Source organism: Camelus ferus, chromosome 10 (genome assembly GCF_009834535.1).
Source record: "Camelus ferus isolate YT-003-E chromosome 10, BCGSAC_Cfer_1.0, whole genome shotgun sequence".
In the NCBI taxonomy this organism is placed as follows: Eukaryota; Metazoa; Chordata; class Mammalia; order Artiodactyla; family Camelidae; genus Camelus; species Camelus ferus.
Genome location: NC_045705.1, coordinates 39,015,757 through 39,034,851, shown reverse-complemented (window position 1 = coordinate 39,034,851; position 19,095 = coordinate 39,015,757). Strand labels below are relative to the sequence as shown.

At 39.1% G+C, this 19,095-nt stretch overlaps 1 protein-coding gene across 3 annotated transcripts in view; it reads right to left on the bottom strand.

Moving 5' to 3' along the window:
• Positions 1 to 1,447: 1,447 nt before the first annotated feature.
• Positions 1,448 to 19,095, bottom strand: part of ANKRD42 (ankyrin repeat domain 42) — a 54,016-nt gene continuing 36,368 nt past the window's right edge. The window contains exons 10-12 of one of the 3 annotated variants that reach the window (XM_032488761.1): positions 16,989 to 17,133; positions 8,832 to 8,914; positions 1,448 to 2,521 (exon numbers count right to left, since the gene is read on the bottom strand). In XM_032488761.1, coding sequence (XP_032344652.1) covers positions 2,503 to 2,521; positions 8,832 to 8,914; positions 16,989 to 17,133 — 247 coding nt within the window. In that variant the 3' untranslated portion in view covers positions 1,448 to 2,502. Of the gene's footprint in view, positions 2,522 to 7,531; positions 7,581 to 8,831; positions 8,915 to 16,988; positions 17,134 to 19,095 lie in introns of those variants that run through there. The other 2 variants (XM_032488760.1, XM_014560867.2) reach the window with 2 other exon arrangements.

Genomic DNA, 19,095 nt, shown 5'->3' with positions numbered 1-19,095 from the left:
TGTATTATGCTTGAGTACCTTTTTTGGTGTTTGTGTGTGAACCCATTGTGTTTTTGATTTGTGGTTACCCTAGTTTTTCAAGTATTTTAACCCATCACTACATTTACTTGCTTTAGACTGGTAGTCATATCAGCTCAGACACATTCTAAAAGATCTACATTTTCTTACATTCCTCCCCCACATTTTGTAGATTTTGATGTCCTATTTAACATCTTCATGTTTATCCTTGTACTGTTCTTTGTAGTTTTAACTGCTTTCACAGAATGTTTTTGATTGTTTTTTAAACCTATGTACTGACTTATTTAACTGACCTCCATCATTTTATATATTTACCTTTCCTATTGTGATTTTCCCTTTCCTATAGGTTCTTGCTTCTTTTCTATTTAGATAAGACCTTTGAATGTTTCTTTTAGGATAGGGTTAGTATTGCTGGATTCTTTTAGATTTTGCTTGCCTGAGGAATTCTTTCTCTCTCTTTCTATTCTAAATGATAATCTTGCTGGGTAGAGTATCATAGGTTGCAGTTTTCCCTTTCAGGACTTTAAATATATCTTGCCACTCCCTTCTGGCCTGCGAAATTTCTGTAAAGAAATCAGCTGATAGCCTTATGTGGGACCACTTGTAATTGACTTTGTTTTTTTCTCTTGTTGCACTTATAATCCTGTCTTTAACTTTTGGCATTTTAATTATGATATATCTTGGAGTAGGTCTGTTTAGCTTCATCTTATTTGGGACCGTCTGTGCTTCCTGTACCTGGATGTCTATTTCCTTCTTTATTTTTCAGCCATGATTTCTTCAAATACATTTTCTATTCCCTTTTTCTTCTTCTGGGATTCCTATTATGTGTAGATTGGCACGCTTTGTATTATCCCATAGAGCTTGTATATTGCTTTCATTTTTTTAAATTTGTCCTTATATTTTTTAAATTTGTCTTTATATTTGCTCTGATTGGGTGATTTCCGTTATCTTCCAGATCACGTATTCATTCTTTAATTTGCTATTTATTGCCTTTAGCTTGGTTTTCATCTCGGCAATTGAAAAGTCAGATTTTGGCTCCTTTTTATAGTTTCTAGTTCCTTGTTACAGTGATCTGCATTTCTGTCAATAGGCTTTCCTAATTCCTTCAGCATTTTTACCACCTCCTTTTGAACTCAAGTTCTGGTAGACTGGAGAGATCTGTTTCATTGTTCTAGGGGCTTTCTCTTGTTCTTTTAATTAGGAGTAATTTCTCTCCTTTTTTACTGTTCTTATATTTCTGTGACTTTATGAATTTAGGAGAAAATTATCTGCGGTGGTCTTGAAGGGCTGTTTTTATGTGGGCGGATCCCTGTGTAGCCTGTTTGCATCAGATATTTTTGGTGTGAGGGCTGTTTTTGGTATGGATGCCTGCTGCATCTTTCCTCAGAGTATGCTGGCCATTGTTCCCTCCATAGGGGGTGTGTTTGGTGTTGTGGTGACCAGAGTCCCCAGTGATGCTGGGTGGGGCCTTTTTGCTCTGTGGATGTCATAGCCCTGTCAGAGGCAGGGTCTGCTCCCCAGTTGCTATAGTAGAAGTCCTCAGCTCTGGTTCTAAGCTGTTGTGTGAAGTAGCCAGGACTGGAGTGCTCCCTCTGGGATAGGAGCCACTCGTGTTCCTCCCTGGGAACTGTCCACCAGGACATGTGATTCTGTGATGCTGCCTGCCCCTGGGTGTGCACCCGCATAGATCACTGATGCTGCTGTTGCCCTCAGGGGCCAGCTCTGGTAACGTCTCAGAGCATGCGCACTAGCAAAGCTGCCAGTGAGTAAACCTACAGGAGCCGAGTTTCCTGAGCCTGCAGTCAGCCCAGATGGCCCTCAGGCACGTGCATGAGGTCCTGTGACAAAAATCCAAGCAGGAACCTGCCAAAACTGCATCCTTGCACCCACAGTGGGGTGCCCACAATCGGCTCACATTTCAGCCCTGCCTCCATGTACGTGCACCCACAAAGTTTGCAGAACCTGCTGTGTCAGTAGTATCCCCAGGTCTGTCTGCTGAAGCCTGATTTTGAGCACCTTGTCGCTGCACACACCAGTAGGCGCGCGGTGCCATGGCCAGGCTGGTCTGTGTTGTTCTCTCTACCCTACAGGCTGCAGCCCGGCTCCCACACTCACCTCTCCAGCCTCTGAAGCTCCCTGTCTGTCCCATTGGACCTCCCGGCCAGTGAAGGTTCCCAGGGTGAGGGAACCTTCCCTCTTTCACAGCTCCCTCCCAGCGGCACAGGTCTGTCCTGTTCCCTCTCCTCCCTTTCCCCTTCATCCTACCTGGATATGTGGGGATCTTTCTTGCAGCAATATAAAGGGGGAAAAAATGAGGCAGTGGGAAAGGCTACGGTCACCAACACTGAAATTAGTGATTGTCACTTAATAGAATAGCTATATTGACTGTATAACCATGGATGTACTAAGTAATATATATCAACTCACCAATTTTCATAGCAGTCCTCTTGGGTAGGCGGTGTAGTCCTAGTTGAGTTCTCTATCTCAAGAGATGGACAGTCTACTGAGGCATAGGGAAAAGCAGAGTTTCTACTTATATCTCTTTTGTTTTAACATCTTCTCTTTATTATGGTTTATTAACAAATGTGCCATGATAAACGTATATTTGGTCTTCGTCCCCAGTTCCTGGCACGGAGCTCCTAAAACCCTTACAGTTTCCTGAGTGATGAGCTGATTAGGCATTTCTGTTTTTCTGGTGCATAGCTCCTAAAATCCTTGGACTTTCAGGAGTGACAGGAGTATCTTGGACTGGCGGCTAGGAGCCCTTGCAGACCTTCAGAATGAGGACTGAGGACTGATTGTCAGAAAGACCAAGGTATGGCTGGAGTTGGAACTTTCAGTCTCCCCCACACTCCACCTCAACCTCTGGGGAGGGGAGAGGAAAAGAGAGGAGCTAGAGGTTGAGCTCAGTCACCAGTGGCCAACCTGATCAACATCAGGGTGCTGGGAGGGTGGCACACCTCCTACCCCATACTTTGCTCTATGTATCTCTTCCATCTGGCTGTTCCTGAGATACATCCTTTATAAGTAACTACTAATAGTAAGTTAAGTGTCTTCCTGAGTTCTGTGAGTCATTCTAGCAAATTACTGAATCTGCAAAAGGAGTTCTGGGAACCTCCATTGTACAGCAGATCAGTCAGAAGTACTGGTGACAACCTGGGACTTGCAAATGGTGCCTGAAGTGGGGTGCTCTCGTGAGACTGAGTGTGATGCTAACTCTGGGTAGTCAGTGTCAGAACTGAATTGTCAAACAGTTGCTGTCTGGAAAATCAGAGAACTATTTGTTAGTGTTGGAAAACACCACACCTAACATGACAATACATATACATGAGTTATACTTAAATACACATAATTTGACAGTTGTATTACAATTTAGATTTAGCTGCCATAATTAGACACAAAATAATAGTGGCTTAAATACAGAGGTTTATTTCTCGCTTACCTGCAGTCTAAGTAGATACATTACCAGGATTATCTGTCAGCTCCATTGTGTCAGGGTCCAGGCTTTTTTTTTCCCCATTAAAGTATAGTTGATTTACAATATTGGGTTGGTTTCAGGTGTACAGCAAAGTGATGTGGTTATGCATATATGTGTATATATATTCTTTTTAAAACTTTTGCATTATAGTTTATGGCAAGATACTGAATATAGTTCCCTGTGCTATACAGTAAATCCTTGTTTTATATGGCAGTGTGCATCTGTTAATTACATACTCCCAATTTTCTCCTTCCCTCCGTCTTCCCCTTTGTTAATCATAAGTTTGTTTTCTAGATTTGTCTTTATTTTGAAAGTAAGTTCATTTGTACTATTTTTAGATTCCACATACAAGTGATATCATACAATATTTGTCTTTCTCTGCTTGACTGACTTAGCATGATAACCTCTAGGTCCATTCATGTTGCTGCAAATGACACTATTTCATTTTTAACAGCTGAGTAATATTCCATTGTGTGTGTGTTTGTGTGTCTTGTTTATCCATTCATCTGACATCATGACAAATATCAAATGACACTTAGGTTGCTTCCATGTCTTGGCTATTGTAACTAGTACTGCTATGAACACTGGGGTGTGTGTATCTTTTCAAATTAGAGCTTTTGTCTTTTCCAGAAATATGCCCAGGAGTGGGATTGCTGGATCATAAGGTAAGTCTATTTTTAGTTGTTTAAGGAATCTCCATACTGTCTTCCATAGTGGCTGCACCAATTTACATCCCCACCTACTGTGTAGGAAGGTTCCCTTTTCTCCCCTCTCTCTCCAGCATTTATGATTTGTAGACTTTTTGATGATGGCCATGCTGACCAGTGTGAGGTGATACCTCACTGTAGTTTTGATTTGCATTTCTCTACTACTTAGTGATACTGAGCATCTTTTCATGTATCCAGGCTCCTTTCTGTCTTATTACTCCATTATCCCTGGTGTTGCCTTCATTGACAAAGGTCCAGTGACTCACCAACACACCCACATTCCAGAAGAAAGGGACAAGACGTGGGGTAGGCCTTTCTCTTTATGGGCATGACCCTAAGGTTATACACACCATTTTTGCTCACACTCTATTGGCTATAACTTGGTATCTGAGCTGCAGAGGAGACTGGGAAGTCAGTCCTTATCTTGAGTAGCCACAAACCTAGGGAAATCATAATACTGTGGAGAAAGGGGAGAAGAGATATTGGGAGACAACCAGGGAACCTCTCACAAGGGTGCATGCATGCTTCTGTTAAAACAGTCTTCTGGTGTTTCCTACCTCACTGGTACAGAGAGAGGCTAGAGATGTGGCCTTGAGAAAACTGGAGCAAGTATAACAAATTCCTCCCAGGGTTGGAAGGACCTTAGGGTCACCAGGCTAGAAGGAAAAAGGTTATAATCCTGGCTCCACATTGCTGTGTGACTCTCAGCAAATTTCTTACTCTATATCTAAAATAGTATACCTGCCTCATACAGCTGCGGTGAGAATTAAGAAATAATACATGTAGAAGACTTGACACAGATCCTACACATAGTAAGTGCCCACTAAATGGTGACAGCTATTTTTACTACAGATTGAAATACTACTAGAAACCACAGAAAAACTAACAATAATGACTATAAAGGTTATCAAAGGATAGGTAAGCCATTTTTGAACTCTTGCTTACAAGCTCTTGACCAGCATGAACTGGTCTTAGCAGTGAAATGCACTTATGTCAGGGCAAACTGGCCCTTATGATACTGGGCCAAAATGGCCTTTAGCATCCATGTAAGGTACCTGCCAGGGCCTAGAGGGTGGACAGTCTGATGTATGGTGAGAAGGCTGCTGCCTTCTATCCAGAGGAAAACTTTAATTCAAAAAGATACACGCACCCCACTGTTCACAGCAGCACTATTTACAATAGCCAGGACGTGGAAGCAACCAAAATGTCCATCAACAGATGAATGGATAAAGAAGATGTATACACACACACACACACACACACACACACACAGGAATACTACTTAGCCATTAAAAATGAAATACCATTTGCAGCAACATGGTTGGACTTAGTGATTATCATACTAAGTGAAGTAAGTCAGAAAGACAGATATATGACATCACTTATATGTGTAATCTAAAAAATAGTACAAATGAACTTATTTACAAAACAGAGACTCACAGTCATAGAAAACAAATTTATGGTTACAAATGGGGAAAGGGTGAGGAGGGATAAATTAGAGTTTGGGATTAGCAGATAGAAACTACTATACATAAAATAAACAAGGCCCTACTGTATAGCACAGGGAACTACATTCAGTATTGTGTAATAACCTATTATGAAAAAGAATATAAATATATATGTATAACTGAATCACTATGCTGTACACCAGAATCTAACAACATTGTAAATCAACTGTACTTCAATTTAAAAGAAATAGTGTTGTATATAGAAAACCCTAAAAGCACCACATAAAACCTGCTAGAGCTGATAAGAATTCAGCAAGACAGCAGGATACAAGATTAACATACAAACATCGGTTGCATTTCTTTACACTAACAATGAAATAGCAGGAAAAGAAAGTAAAGAAACAATCCTTTTTAAAATCACATCCAAAACAATAAAATACTTAGGAATAAATCTGACCAAGGAGGTGAAAGACTTACAGAGAACTACAAAACACTGATTAAAGAAATTAAAGATAACCTAAAGAAATGGAAAGATATCCCATGCTCTTCAATTGTAAGAATCAGTATTGTTAAAATGGCCATACTCCCCAAGGCAATCTACAGATTTAATGCAATCCCTATCAAATTACCCAGGACATTTTTCACAGAACTAGAATAATCCTAAAATTTATATAGAATCACAAAAGACCCAGAATTGCCAAAGCAATACTGAAGAAAAAGAACAAAGCTGCAGGAATAACCATCCGAGACTTAAGACAACACTACAGCGTTATAGTAATCAAAACAGCATGCTATTGGCATAAAAACAGACATATGGATCAATGGAACAGAATAGAGAGCCCAGAAATAAACCCACAGACTTACGGTCAATCTTCGACAAAGTAGGCAAAAATATACAATGGAGAAAAGAGTCTCTTCAGCAAGTGGTGTTGGGAAAACTGGACAGCTGCATGTAAATCAGTGAAGTTAGAACACTCCCTCACACCATACATAAAAATACACTCAAGATGGCTTAAAGACTTAAATATAAAACAAGACATGATAAACCTAGAAGAAAACAGGCAAAACATTCTCTGACATAAATCTTACCAATACTCTCCTAGGGCAGTCTACCCAGGCAATAGAAATAAGAGCAAAAATAAACAAATGGGACCTAATTAAACTTAAAAGCATTTTGCACAGCAAAGGAAACCATAAGTAAAACAAAACCACAACCTAAGAAATGGGAGAAAATATTTGCAAATGATGCAACTGACAAAGGTTTAATATCCAGAATATATCAATAGCTCATACAACTTCAAAAAAATAAATAAATAAACCCAATGCAAAAATGGGCAGAAGACCTAAACAAGCAATTCTCCAGTGAAGACATGTGAATGGCCAATAGACACATGAAAAAATGCTCAGTATCACTAATTATCAGAGAAATGCAAATCAAAACTACAATGAGGTATCACCTCACACCAGTCAGAACGGCCATCTTTCAAAAGTCCACAAATGATAAATGCTGGAGAGGCTGTGAAGAAAAGGGAACCCTCCTACACTGTTGGTGGGAATGTAAATTGGTGCAGCCACTATGGAAAACAGTGTGGAGATTCCTCAAAAAGCTAAAAATAGACTTACCATATGATCCAGCAATCCCATTCCTGGGCATACATCCAGAGGGAACTCTAATTTGAAAAGATACACAGGCACCGTAATGTTCATAGCAGCACTATATTCAATAGCCAAGATATTGAAGCAACCTTAAAGTCCATTGATGGATGACTGGATAAAGAGGCTGTGGTATATTTATACAGTGGAATACTACTCAGCCATAAAAAATAATAAAATAATGCCACTTGCAGCAACATGGATGGACCTGGAGATTGTCATCCTAAGTGAAGTCAGCCAGAAAGAGAAAAATACCGTATCACTCATATGTAGAATCTAAAAGAAAAAAAAAAAGGACACTAATTCACCTACAAAACAGAAACAGACTCACAGACATAGTAAACAATTTTGTTTACCAGAGGAAAGGAGGTGGGAAGGAATAGATTTGGGAGTTTAAGATTTGCAAAGGTTAGCCACTATATATATATAAAAAAAAGACAAATTTCTTCTGTATAGCACAGAGAACTATGTTCAATATCTTGTAATGACCTTTGATGAAAAAGAATATGAAGGGGAATATATGTACATATGTGCATGACTGGGACATTATGCTGTACACCAGAAATTGACACATTGTAACTGACTATACTTCAATTTTTAAAAAAAGAAGAAGGCTGCTGCCAGTGAAGCCAAGCCCAAAGCCAGCAGTCAGATGCTCAGGGGGAGGCAGGATCTAGACAAACGCCCCAAGACAGTCCCACGTCTTTGCTGGCTCAGGGAAGAAATGGGTAGGGTAGGAAAAGTGAGGGAACTGCCTTCGGAACTGAAATGAAATGCCATAGTTTTTTGGTCAGCAAAGTCAAGGGGAAAAAAGAGAAGGAAAAATAATAAAGCCGCATGTTTTTCATCCTATCCCCTCCGTCTTGTCTCTGTTACTCCTTTTTTATGAAGCTTGCAAGACAGAACAATGGCTGAATTCTAAAGCAGATTATTTAAAGGCATATTTTTAGCACTTTTTTTTTCTTTTTACAAGAGCTGATTTTCATTTTATGTAAACTTTCCTGAGTGAGATACTTGGTTATTCCTGTAAAGTTGTCCTTTTCTAAAACTTATTTTCTTCCAAGGTTAGATGCCTTTTAAAAATCATCTGAAAAAATTGAAGAAAAAGCTATACCTACACTAGTAAAATGGTACTCTCTAGAAAGCAAAAGAAATATAATTCTACTGTGAAGCCATTAACAGAACTTTAATAATCTTTAATATCAATAACTAGGTATCTTTCGATTACTAGACTGTATTATCTTATATTTTAAATTTTATGTGAATGCTTGCAAATTACTCATAAATCTAGCCTTGCCTACATAAATATATAAGAAGTATATTGGGAGGGGAGTATAACTGAGTCCATGTAATTTTTAACCCCTTTGATAACATGTAATATATTTCTGCTTTCAGAATTGTAATAACACCATGTGAGAGTAATGCTGAGAAGAATTTATATAGATTTACATTTATATGTATTTAAGAATAAAAGAGAAAAATCAAGCAAGTTTTTTTAAAGTTATTTCACTGATCAGTACTTAGTACCTTTTCACAAAAACTCCCCCAGAAGACACCTTTTTCTTCACTCGCCTCTTCTCTTTGCTGAACTCACAAGAAGAGTCGTCTTCCTACAAAGGAAAAGAGAGCCAAATAAGATTCTGTGCTAGATACATTTTCATCTTTCTACATTATCTGTTCCAAAAGAAAAAATTTAATCCATACTAATATTTTCAATTCTGGCTTACATTTATTTTAGAATTTTGTGTAAATAAACTCTCACATTCGAAGTACCAGTGCATCATATTCTGCTGATTCATGAGACTGAGAGGCACCTTGAGAAACCATCCAGTCCTCCCTCTGCCTCATGTATCCCCCATACAGAACACCTTGTTATTTCTTCTTCTTTGACCAACATTTCACAACATTGCTAACACAAAGTGTTAGCATGCCATCCTCAGTTTTTTGTAAGCCCCATTGTTCTAGGAGTCACATTTCCTGGGACCTGCATTTCCTCCTCTGTTCACACAACATCCCTCAACTGCTTTTGTCTTATGTCCCACTTTGCCCTGCCACCCACTGTTTCTGTTTCTCATCCATCGTGGTATTCAGTACCTAGCACAGAAGATTCACTTAGTAAGTGCTATGAGAAGGAGCAAAAGAGGACTAGAAACACAGTGGATACTCACTAGATGTCATTCATCTTTGAATAATTCTCTAGTCAAAAAATACTCTGCACCCAGTGGGACAGGACAGAACAGATCTAAATGCAGTAGTTTCAGGAACATCACAAGGCATGTGTCCATGAGGAGAGCCCATGGCTGGAGTAAGTATTCCCCAAGGTGCTCCTGCCTACACCTTTGCTAATGAGGTCAGTTAGCTTAACTCCTATAGTAGTGTGTGAACAGAGAAGCAAGTGGCCATTATTCCACCACCACCCAGAAAAACAACCACACAGCTGTCCCTCCCCTACTCTCAGCCACAAACCTGACAGAGGAGCAGGTGGAGAATCGGCTAGCCCTTACAGTGGCCAGGCACTGGTGGGCGCAGGGTAATACGATGGTCCCTCCTTGTAAAAGCTTACCAACCAGCCTTAAGACCAATAGCAACAAACATTTCATTGGGGCTTAGCATATGGTGAATACTTTACATATAACAAGGTGAAGTAGGTCGTATTACCAGCATTTTACAGATACAGGGACAGAAGTCAGAGAGGTTAAACAGCTTTCTCCCAGGTCACAAAACTAAATGGCAGGATTTGAATATGAATTTTGTCTGACACCAAAGTTCATGTTATAACCATTCCTCAATCCTATCTTTAGCAAAAAACTTGCTCGTTCAGTTCCTAGAACTGCACTGAATACTGTATACAGTATACTATCTGTACACAAAAAGGAATGAGGTATGGTTCCTACTCAGGAGTCTGTGGGGGAGTAGCCAATTAAAAGAAGTGCTCGATTCACCCCTTCCTCCTCACCCTCCCCAGGTTTCAGGAGGGACTCGGGATCATTAGGGGATGAAATGCAAAGATGGCCATGAAAGAAAAACACTGAGGTAGGGCAGGAGTTTAACCTCACCCAAATAGATGGAATTAGAGAAAGAACACGAGGAAAAAAAACAAAGCTACTTGTCAGAGGTAACTGAGTTTCTACTGCTTAATAGAGTTTAAGACTTTAAGAAACAGTTCTATTTATTTTCCTTTACTTTTCATATATGCTAACTCCTAAAGGTTTTTAACAATTTCAAATACTCTAGAAGTAGTGGTTAAATACCAAAAGCTCTACTAACAAAAAATATGTAACTTATTCTGTCTAACCAGGCCTTAGCGTAAACTAGTTCAAAAGAAAATACGTGCTTGGCAGCTGACAGTCCTCCAGTAAGTGTTCACTGAAACTGCCAAACCTTCAAATTCCAGAAGTTCCTGCATCTGGGGAACATTCTTTCACCAAGATTACTCATTTCCTCATCATGAATTATAGTCAGAAACATATTTCTCCCTAATATGTGTTTTCTCCCAAACTCGAGAAGAGCGCTACAATACTGAGATATTAAACGTGAATCCCAGTGCTTAGGCACCCAGAGCAATTCCAGGTTACATGCAGTCTAGTATTACACCAACAAAATTAGGCAACAACCCCTGTGTGAAAGGACTTCCATCTGAGAGAATTTACAGGTTTGTTGAAGAGATTAATACTGCACAGGAAACTTGACAGAGGGCATGGACCTACAAACTATGGCTTGGGTATATGGAATTCTTATTTTTAAAAAATTCCATGCAACCTGAGAAGTTCTGGGAAGCATATACAACTGAAAGGAGATAAATGCCACTTTCTTGATTGCTAGCACAGTCTCTTCTTAGCAGAGTGTCAAGGCAGTGTAGCCAATTTAGAAAGACAGAGAAATCACAAACTTCTAGAACTTCCCTAGACTAAAAGCTCAGCTTGGATGAGCTCACTTAAGCCCTCAGATTGTTCCAAGAGGACAGGGAGAAGCCCAGCAGAGACCATATCAGTGCCCAACCTAGTTCCAAATCCTTGTAGGTAGAAAACCAGGGTAAGTTAAACACAAAAGTAATGGAGTATTACCAATTCCAGGTTGGCCATTCTTGATTAGTAAGCATGGCCCCAAAGCTTTAGACCAATGACTTCCTGAATGATTCTAGTTTTGGAGATGGAAGCTATGAGGAGTCAGCGCTTCATTCTGTGGATATGCATCTCTGCCAAAAGGATTACAGTTCCCATCTAGTTTAAAAATTTTAAGTAAACATTTTAAGTATAATACACATATCAAAGAGTGCCCCCCAAACTGTACAGTGTGATGAATTTTTACAAAGCAAACACACCCAATGTGGCCACAACTGAGATCAAGAAATTGAACATTACCTATATCCCAGAAGCCTCCATTTGCCTCCTCCCAGGCAGTATTAACTTGATTTATTTTACCTATTTTGGGACTGCCTGGCATCATTCAGTACTTTTTTGTAGTTTTGCTCAGCATTATGTTTGTGAAATTGATCCACAGTGATATGTAGGGCAGTAATTCATTCATTTCCATTACTGTATAATATTCTATTTTATTATACCAAGATATATTTATTCTTACTGTTGATGGAATATGTGGTTTTTTCCTAGTTTGGGGGATATCTATAGTAATCCTAGTATGAACATTCTTGTACACATCTTTTGGTACCTGTCTGTGTACATCAAGAGACGTGTACTCATTCCACTGGGAATTGAGTCACGGGTATGGATATGTTCAACTTTAACAGATACAACCAAACAACATTCCAAAGTGACTAGAATTAATTTACACCATCACCAGTGATAATAATGTTCCACTTGCTCCACATTCTCATCAACACTTGGTAATGTCTGTTTTGTTTTAATTTTAGCCATTTTGGTGGTATACTGGTACCTTGTTGGGTGTTAATTTACATTTCTGATAACATTTGAGTACACTTTCATGTTTATTCGCCACTTGGATATCTTCTTTTGTGAAGTGCCTGATCATGTCTTGCCCAGTTTTTTACCAGGTTGCCTGTCTTTTTTATATTGATTTGTGTAAGTTCTTTATACTTTTAGATACAAGGAAGGAAAATAGGAAGAAAGGAAACACATTCTCCTACTCTTTGGCTTGCCTTTTCAATCTGTTAATGTTGTGCCTGATGAAGTGAAATCTTATTTTAATAAAGTTGAATCTACCAACTTTTTTTCTACCCCACGATCACAAAGATATCCTACTGCATTATCTTTTGGAAACTTCATCACCTCAACTTTATATTTAAGACACATCTTGAAATAAATGGTGAATTAATGTGTATAATTCCAATGTAACACTTTATCAAATTACATTTTATATTTAAATTTTCATAAATAAACTCTATTGACAAGCTACCATCAAAAGATTTTAAAGATCAATTTTTCAAAATAAATTTTCTTACAAGCACAGTGAGTGAGCAGGAAGGGTCTGCAGGCTATAATGGCAAGAATAAGTGTCATTAAAAGCACAGGCTTGGGGCTGGGCAGTTAGGTTCAACTCATGGCTACCCCTCTAACAAGCTGTCTCACTTTATACAAATTCCTTATTTTCTCTGAGATTTGGTTTCTTATTTGTAAAATGAAGATAATGACATCTTCCAGATACAAAATTCTTGGCACTGAGCCCAACATGTAACAAGTACTCAGTAACTGTTGTCAATGAATATGTTGTTAATCAAGGCAAGTTAGACAATCTCACAGAACCTGACTTTCCAGCACTGGGGGTAAAGTATCCAATTAAACTATAATGCGGATGATGAGGTGCCCTCTGAGCAGTCAGAGCAGTACAAAGGGCTTGCTGAGAGAGGGAGAGATCATACATAATGAGGGAGGTTAGGATGAGGTGGACAAACCAGATGGCTCCTAGAGGATTTTGAGAGGCAGAGCTGACAGTGAGCCTTCAAGGCATATGGACAAAACAAAGGCTTGGGGGTGGGAAAGGGGCGGCCAAGTTCGGGAAAGGTAGGCTACATGTGGGAGAATAGGAAAAATAAGGCAGGTGAGGTAGGTTAATTCAGGCTGAGATAATGTGTGAAAGCACTATAAAAATAGTTACTATTATCAAAACTGATCATTACTTTAAAAAAAGATTTAAGAGCATTATGTCAAACTATCCTCAGAATTTTTTTCTGGCTAAAAATTACTCTATTATGGGTTCATTTACAGGGGAAAAGTTCTTAAAGATACAGTTGTATGCAATCATAGGTCCTTACCATAAGGTGGCAGGAGAAAGATTTAGTCAGAGCTTCTTCAAGAGTCTATAAATGAGCACTGAATCAAAAGTTCATTTTACTTATACTTTATATATTTAGACTCCAAAATAAACTAATTCCTCTTACTCTCAGATGCATGTGGCTCTACATGTTTATTCACCCACTAACAATGCTGAAACAATTCAAATGTAGAAAATGGAAAGGAAGGAAGGAAGGAAAAGCCATGAGGAAGGGAGACTATGGTACCCTGACTACTGCTAGGCAGAAAACACCTCAGGCTTTCTACACTGCTTCATCTAAGGTCAACACCATCCCATGAAGTAGGTCTTATCCCCATTTTACAGATTAGTATATTGAGACCCAGAAGCTTTTGCAGAACAAAATAAGCAGCTGCCATGAGAGGTCAGTGACATTTGCTCGTTTACAAAAACTGGTGTAACCTAAGGCAGGACTGCAGAACCTGGTGGGCCCAGGGTGCAGGACTTTGAGTCAGCTCTCCTGAGAGCCTCCGCATTGTAGGTAAAGAGCGAGGTTTTACAGAGGATGTGCTCAGGAGTGTGACATCAAACCCAACCCTGGGAACAGACGCTTCTGGGCAAGAAAAGAATATTTTTATATAGCTAAAAACCAAAAATTTTCTAAGTAGACGATCAATTTGGATTGACTCAAAAGGGGTGCAGCTTGGTTGATCTCCAAAAGATCTAGGCAGCTAGCAAAGAACAACATGCGTTCCTGCCTCTGAGGAGACGGGGTCAGCAGAGTTCCTGCCATGAGGTGGAGAGGGAGCGGAAGTGGAGTGTCAGCGGCGGTTTATTAAAGGTGGGTGTCCGCTAGCCAACACCGCATGACTGTACAGGCTGGCCTCTCATACTGAAATGACCCAGGGGCTAAATGTAGCATAAGATGATTACTGTAAAAATGAAGAGAATGATTATGATTAATTATACCCCTTGGAAAATTGAGCACTGGTGAGATACCAAAACCCAGAGGAAGTGTTTGAATTTGTATATAGAAATATGTTCTTGCAGATGAACAGAATGTTGTCTACTCTGAGACATACCAAACTGTTAACAGTAGCTCCCCCTGGAGAGTGGAACTTGGTAATAGGGAGGAACATCTGCCCTGTTTTTAACATTTTACAACAAGCACATATGTTATTTTAATATTTTTTAAGTTGTTATTAAAGAGACTAATGATTTAGTCTGTACAAAATAAAAAGCAGCCAGGAAGCTTTTATTACAGTTAACATTTGAGGTCATGTAGATCTAGAACAAAATTAACTCACCTGCAAGAACTGAAGAAAAAATTTCCCCACAGAAGGAAAATACAAAACATATCTGACCCCCTACACTGAGTCACGTGAACTGTCCATGTGGGCCACATCATGGCTGTGTTCACTAGCAGAGGACAGCGAGGGGCAAAGTGCCCCCAGACCACTTTCCGCCTGCTCTCCTCTTGTCCCGAAATACAAGCACTACTGGCTGTCACTTTCAGTCTATTTTTTTATACTCCACTAGCTCTTTTGTATTTGTTCTTTGTATCTATTTCTCATATCACTTTCTTTTTAGCTTCCTTCTACATATTTGTCTTCTTTATTTGCCACTCTAAGCATTTTTCTATATTGTAGCACTATATTCTGAATTCCAAATTCATAATTCCAGCCAGGAATTATAAAAAGAACAAAGGCTATGGAGTCAAAAGTTAGAGATTGAATATTGATCCCACCATTACAGTGTGAATTTAGACAAGTCACTTAACCTCTCTGAGCCTTGGTTTTGTTGTATGTTACATGGGAGCAGATCAAATGACACACTGTAACAGGTCAAAGAATTTTGTGAAGTGTTACAAAGGTTAGTTTTTATTACTGTGTAATCTGAACAAAGAGATGCTATGATGATTTTCACACCGGCTCCTTTCTACTCTTAAAACTGCTCTTTCTACTCAGCCATAAAAAAGAATGAAACCCTGCCATTTGCGACAACATAGATAGACCTATGCTAAGTGACGTAAGTCAGGGAAAGACAAATACAGTAGGCTCTTACTAAAAACCAAAATAAATGACAAACATAACAAAACAGACTCATACAGTGAACAGAGGAGAGGGGGTGGGAAGATGAATGAATTAGATGAAGGATTAAGGGATACAAACTTCCAATTATAAATAAGTCATAGCCTAAACAAGAAATTATCCATTGACACAACATTGTAAAATGACTATAACTCAATAAAAAAATGTTTAAAAAAGTCACTTAAAAAAATAAATAAAATAAAATTGGAAAAAAATTATCTAATGAAGATATATGAATGGCCAATAGGCACATGAAAAAAATGCTCATTATCACTAATTATCAGAGAAATGCAAATCAAAACTACAATGAGGTATCACCTCACACCAGTCAGAATGGCCATCATTCAAAAGTCCACAAACGATAAATGCTGGAGAGGATGTGGAGAAAAGGGAACCCTCCTATGCTGTTGGTGGGAATGTAAATTGGTGCAGCCACTATGGAAAACAGTATGGAAATTCCTCAAAAAACTAAAAATAGACTTACCATATGATCCAGCAATCCCACTCTCGGGCATATATCCAGAGGGAACTCTAATTTGAAAAGATACATGCACCCCAATGTTCACAGCAGCACTACATACAATAGCCAAGACATGGAAACAACTTAAACGTCCATCGACAGATGACTGGATCAAGAAGCTGTGGTGTATTTATACAATGGAATACTACTCAGCCATAAAAAATAATAAAATAATGCCATTTGCAGCAACATGGACGGACCTAGCACTGTATAGCACAGGGAACTATAGTCAATATCTTGTAGTAACCTATAATGAAAAAGGATATGAAAACGAATACATGTATGACTAGAACAGATGCTGCACACCAGAAATTGATACAACATTGTAAACTGACTATACTTCAATAAAATTTTTTAAAAATAAAAATAAAAAGTCACAGGAATGTAATGCACAGCACAGGGAATATAGTCAATAATACTGTAATATCTTTGTATGATGACAAATGGTAACTAGACTTACTGTGGTGATTATTTCATAATGTATAAAATATCAAATCACTGTGTTGTGCACCTGAAACTAATATAATATTGCAAGTCAATCATACTTCAATTAAAAAAAGAAACAAAACTGCTCTTTTGAGGATTTGAAGCTTTCTTACATGGATTCCATTCAAAGCAGTTTTTTTGGATATTTAAAATGTTAAAATATACATACTCTAGCTGTCTTAGAATCCTCATTGATTACTGTGCTTATAGTAAAATTTTTTCCTTGTATGGTACAATAATAAGAACAGTAGCATTTACAGCACACTTGAGAACCCAGCTACTGTTCAGATAGACAGATAGACAGCTCCATCCAAAGCCTGGGCTCTTAGCTACTCTTTTATACTACTACTTGAGAAAGATAAATGTGTTAAGGATACCAACCACAGCCACAGAGTTGGGAACCTGAGTTTTTTCCAGCGTCTCCCTGAGTTGATCCACCTCTGCTCGATACTCATCCAGCTGACATTCTAATTTTTCTCTACGTAGCCGTTCATACTCCAGTTGGCCCTGCAGCTCTCTGATAGTCCTGTCAAAAAAAAATTGTTTTCAATCAATCTCCAGTATAAACTAGCAATTATTTTTGGTAATAGTGAAAAGCATTCATCTATTATATTTAAGTCAAATGAAGAAATCACTGATTGGACAAATATATATGGAGAGTCTGCTATCAGCCAGCACTGATCTAGACACTGGGGATAGAGGAGTAGTGAACAAAACAGGCCAAATCTGCCCTCACGGGGCTTACCTTAGCAGTGGAGGAAGATAGACAGTAAAGAAAATAAGTAAGTAAATATATGGTATGCTGGAAGGTGATAAATGCTAAGGGAGAAAAAATAAAGCAAGAAAGTAATAGGAAATGTTGTCAAGAAGGGGTTAATACTTCATACACAGTAGCCAGGGAAGGCCTTACTGAGACTGGGGCTTGTGAGCAAGTCCTAAAGATAAAGATAATGGGTGAGATAATCAAGTAGACATCTGGAGGAAGAGCATTCCAGACAGAGGGACCAGCAAGTGCAAAGGCCCTAACGCAGAATGCCTGGTGAACTGGAAGGAAACCAGAAGGCCAAAGTGGCTGGAGAAGTAGTTCAAGGTGTAAAAGGGAGAATCAGAGAGGTACAAGGGAGCCAGAATAAGCAGGGCCTTCTAACCATAGCAAGGACTAAGTTTTCCTTTGAGTGAAATGGGAAGCCATTGGAGGGCATGATCTGACTTAATTTCCTTTTGTTTTGTTTTGTTTTGCCTTGTTTTTTAATGATGTAAAATTTACTGAGTGAAATACACAAACACTGTGATCAATTCAATGAGTTCTGACTAATGTGTAAACCTTTGTATCCACCATCACTTCTAAGATATAAAGTAGAATATTTCCATCATCTCAGAAAGTTCCCCCCTGCCCTTCCCAGGCAATCCTCACTTCCCACAGGCAACCACAGTTCTGAATACTTATCACATTAGATCAGCTTTGCCTCTGGTTATAAATGAAATTTTCCATTATGTACATTTGTGTGCCTGGCTTCCTTCAGTCAACAGTATGTGAGATTTATCTGACTTCGTTTTAACACGATTAACAGACTGCAGGGTATGGGGTGGGGGACTAGGGAGCAGGCACAGGAAGTTGGGAGACATACCAGGAAGATGTTAAAATCAATCCAGACAAGTGATGCTATGACTCGAACCAGGGTTTTTCCTGCCATATTGCTGGATGGTGAGGGGAACTGAACTCCCAGGCATGCTGGCGTGGGTGTCAGGTCTCTAGGAGAGTGACCTAAGAGTATACAGGAGTGGCTCTGGTATGGAAGTGAGTGGGCTGAAGGTAGGGACAGGCTAAAAGAGCTGCAGCTGTGGAAACTCAGAATCCAGCAAGTAAGAAAAGAAAATCAGCCCCAGGACAGAATAATACAACCAGGTTTCGTTGTATTCTGAGTTTCATCTAACCCATGGAGAACATCATCATCAAGAGGACATCCCTCAAACCAACACTTACCCAGGTTTTCTTTACACTGAAACATGAAGATTAGAATGAAAAGTTTCATTAAAAACTATTAAAATCGTAATGACCTTGGATAACAGGTTTGGAGTCATACAGACTCAGACTCAAATCCTGGCTCCACCTCCGACTCTTAGTCCTCCCTTTGTGACTTTATACAAGTTACTTAACCTCTACATTAAGTCTTGGTTTCCTAATCTGAGTAGTGAGACGACAGATGGTGGAGCTGTGAAGCTGGCATGAAGTAATACACGTGAGCGGCTTATCTGGTGCCCTGCACGTAGCAGTGCTCAGCAGTGACACAGCGGCCTTAGCAGTAGTATCTGCCTTGGAAGAGAAGTACAGAGAGCAAATGTAAAGCTTGTTTTCTGGGAAATAATACTCCACTGCAAAGCACTTTTCTAGACTACATGGAGTCTAAGAACTTTTAGCCAGGTTCTTAGGCAGAGGCCAATACTGAAAATATCCTATGTCTCAAATGCTTAAAAACCAATATAAAGG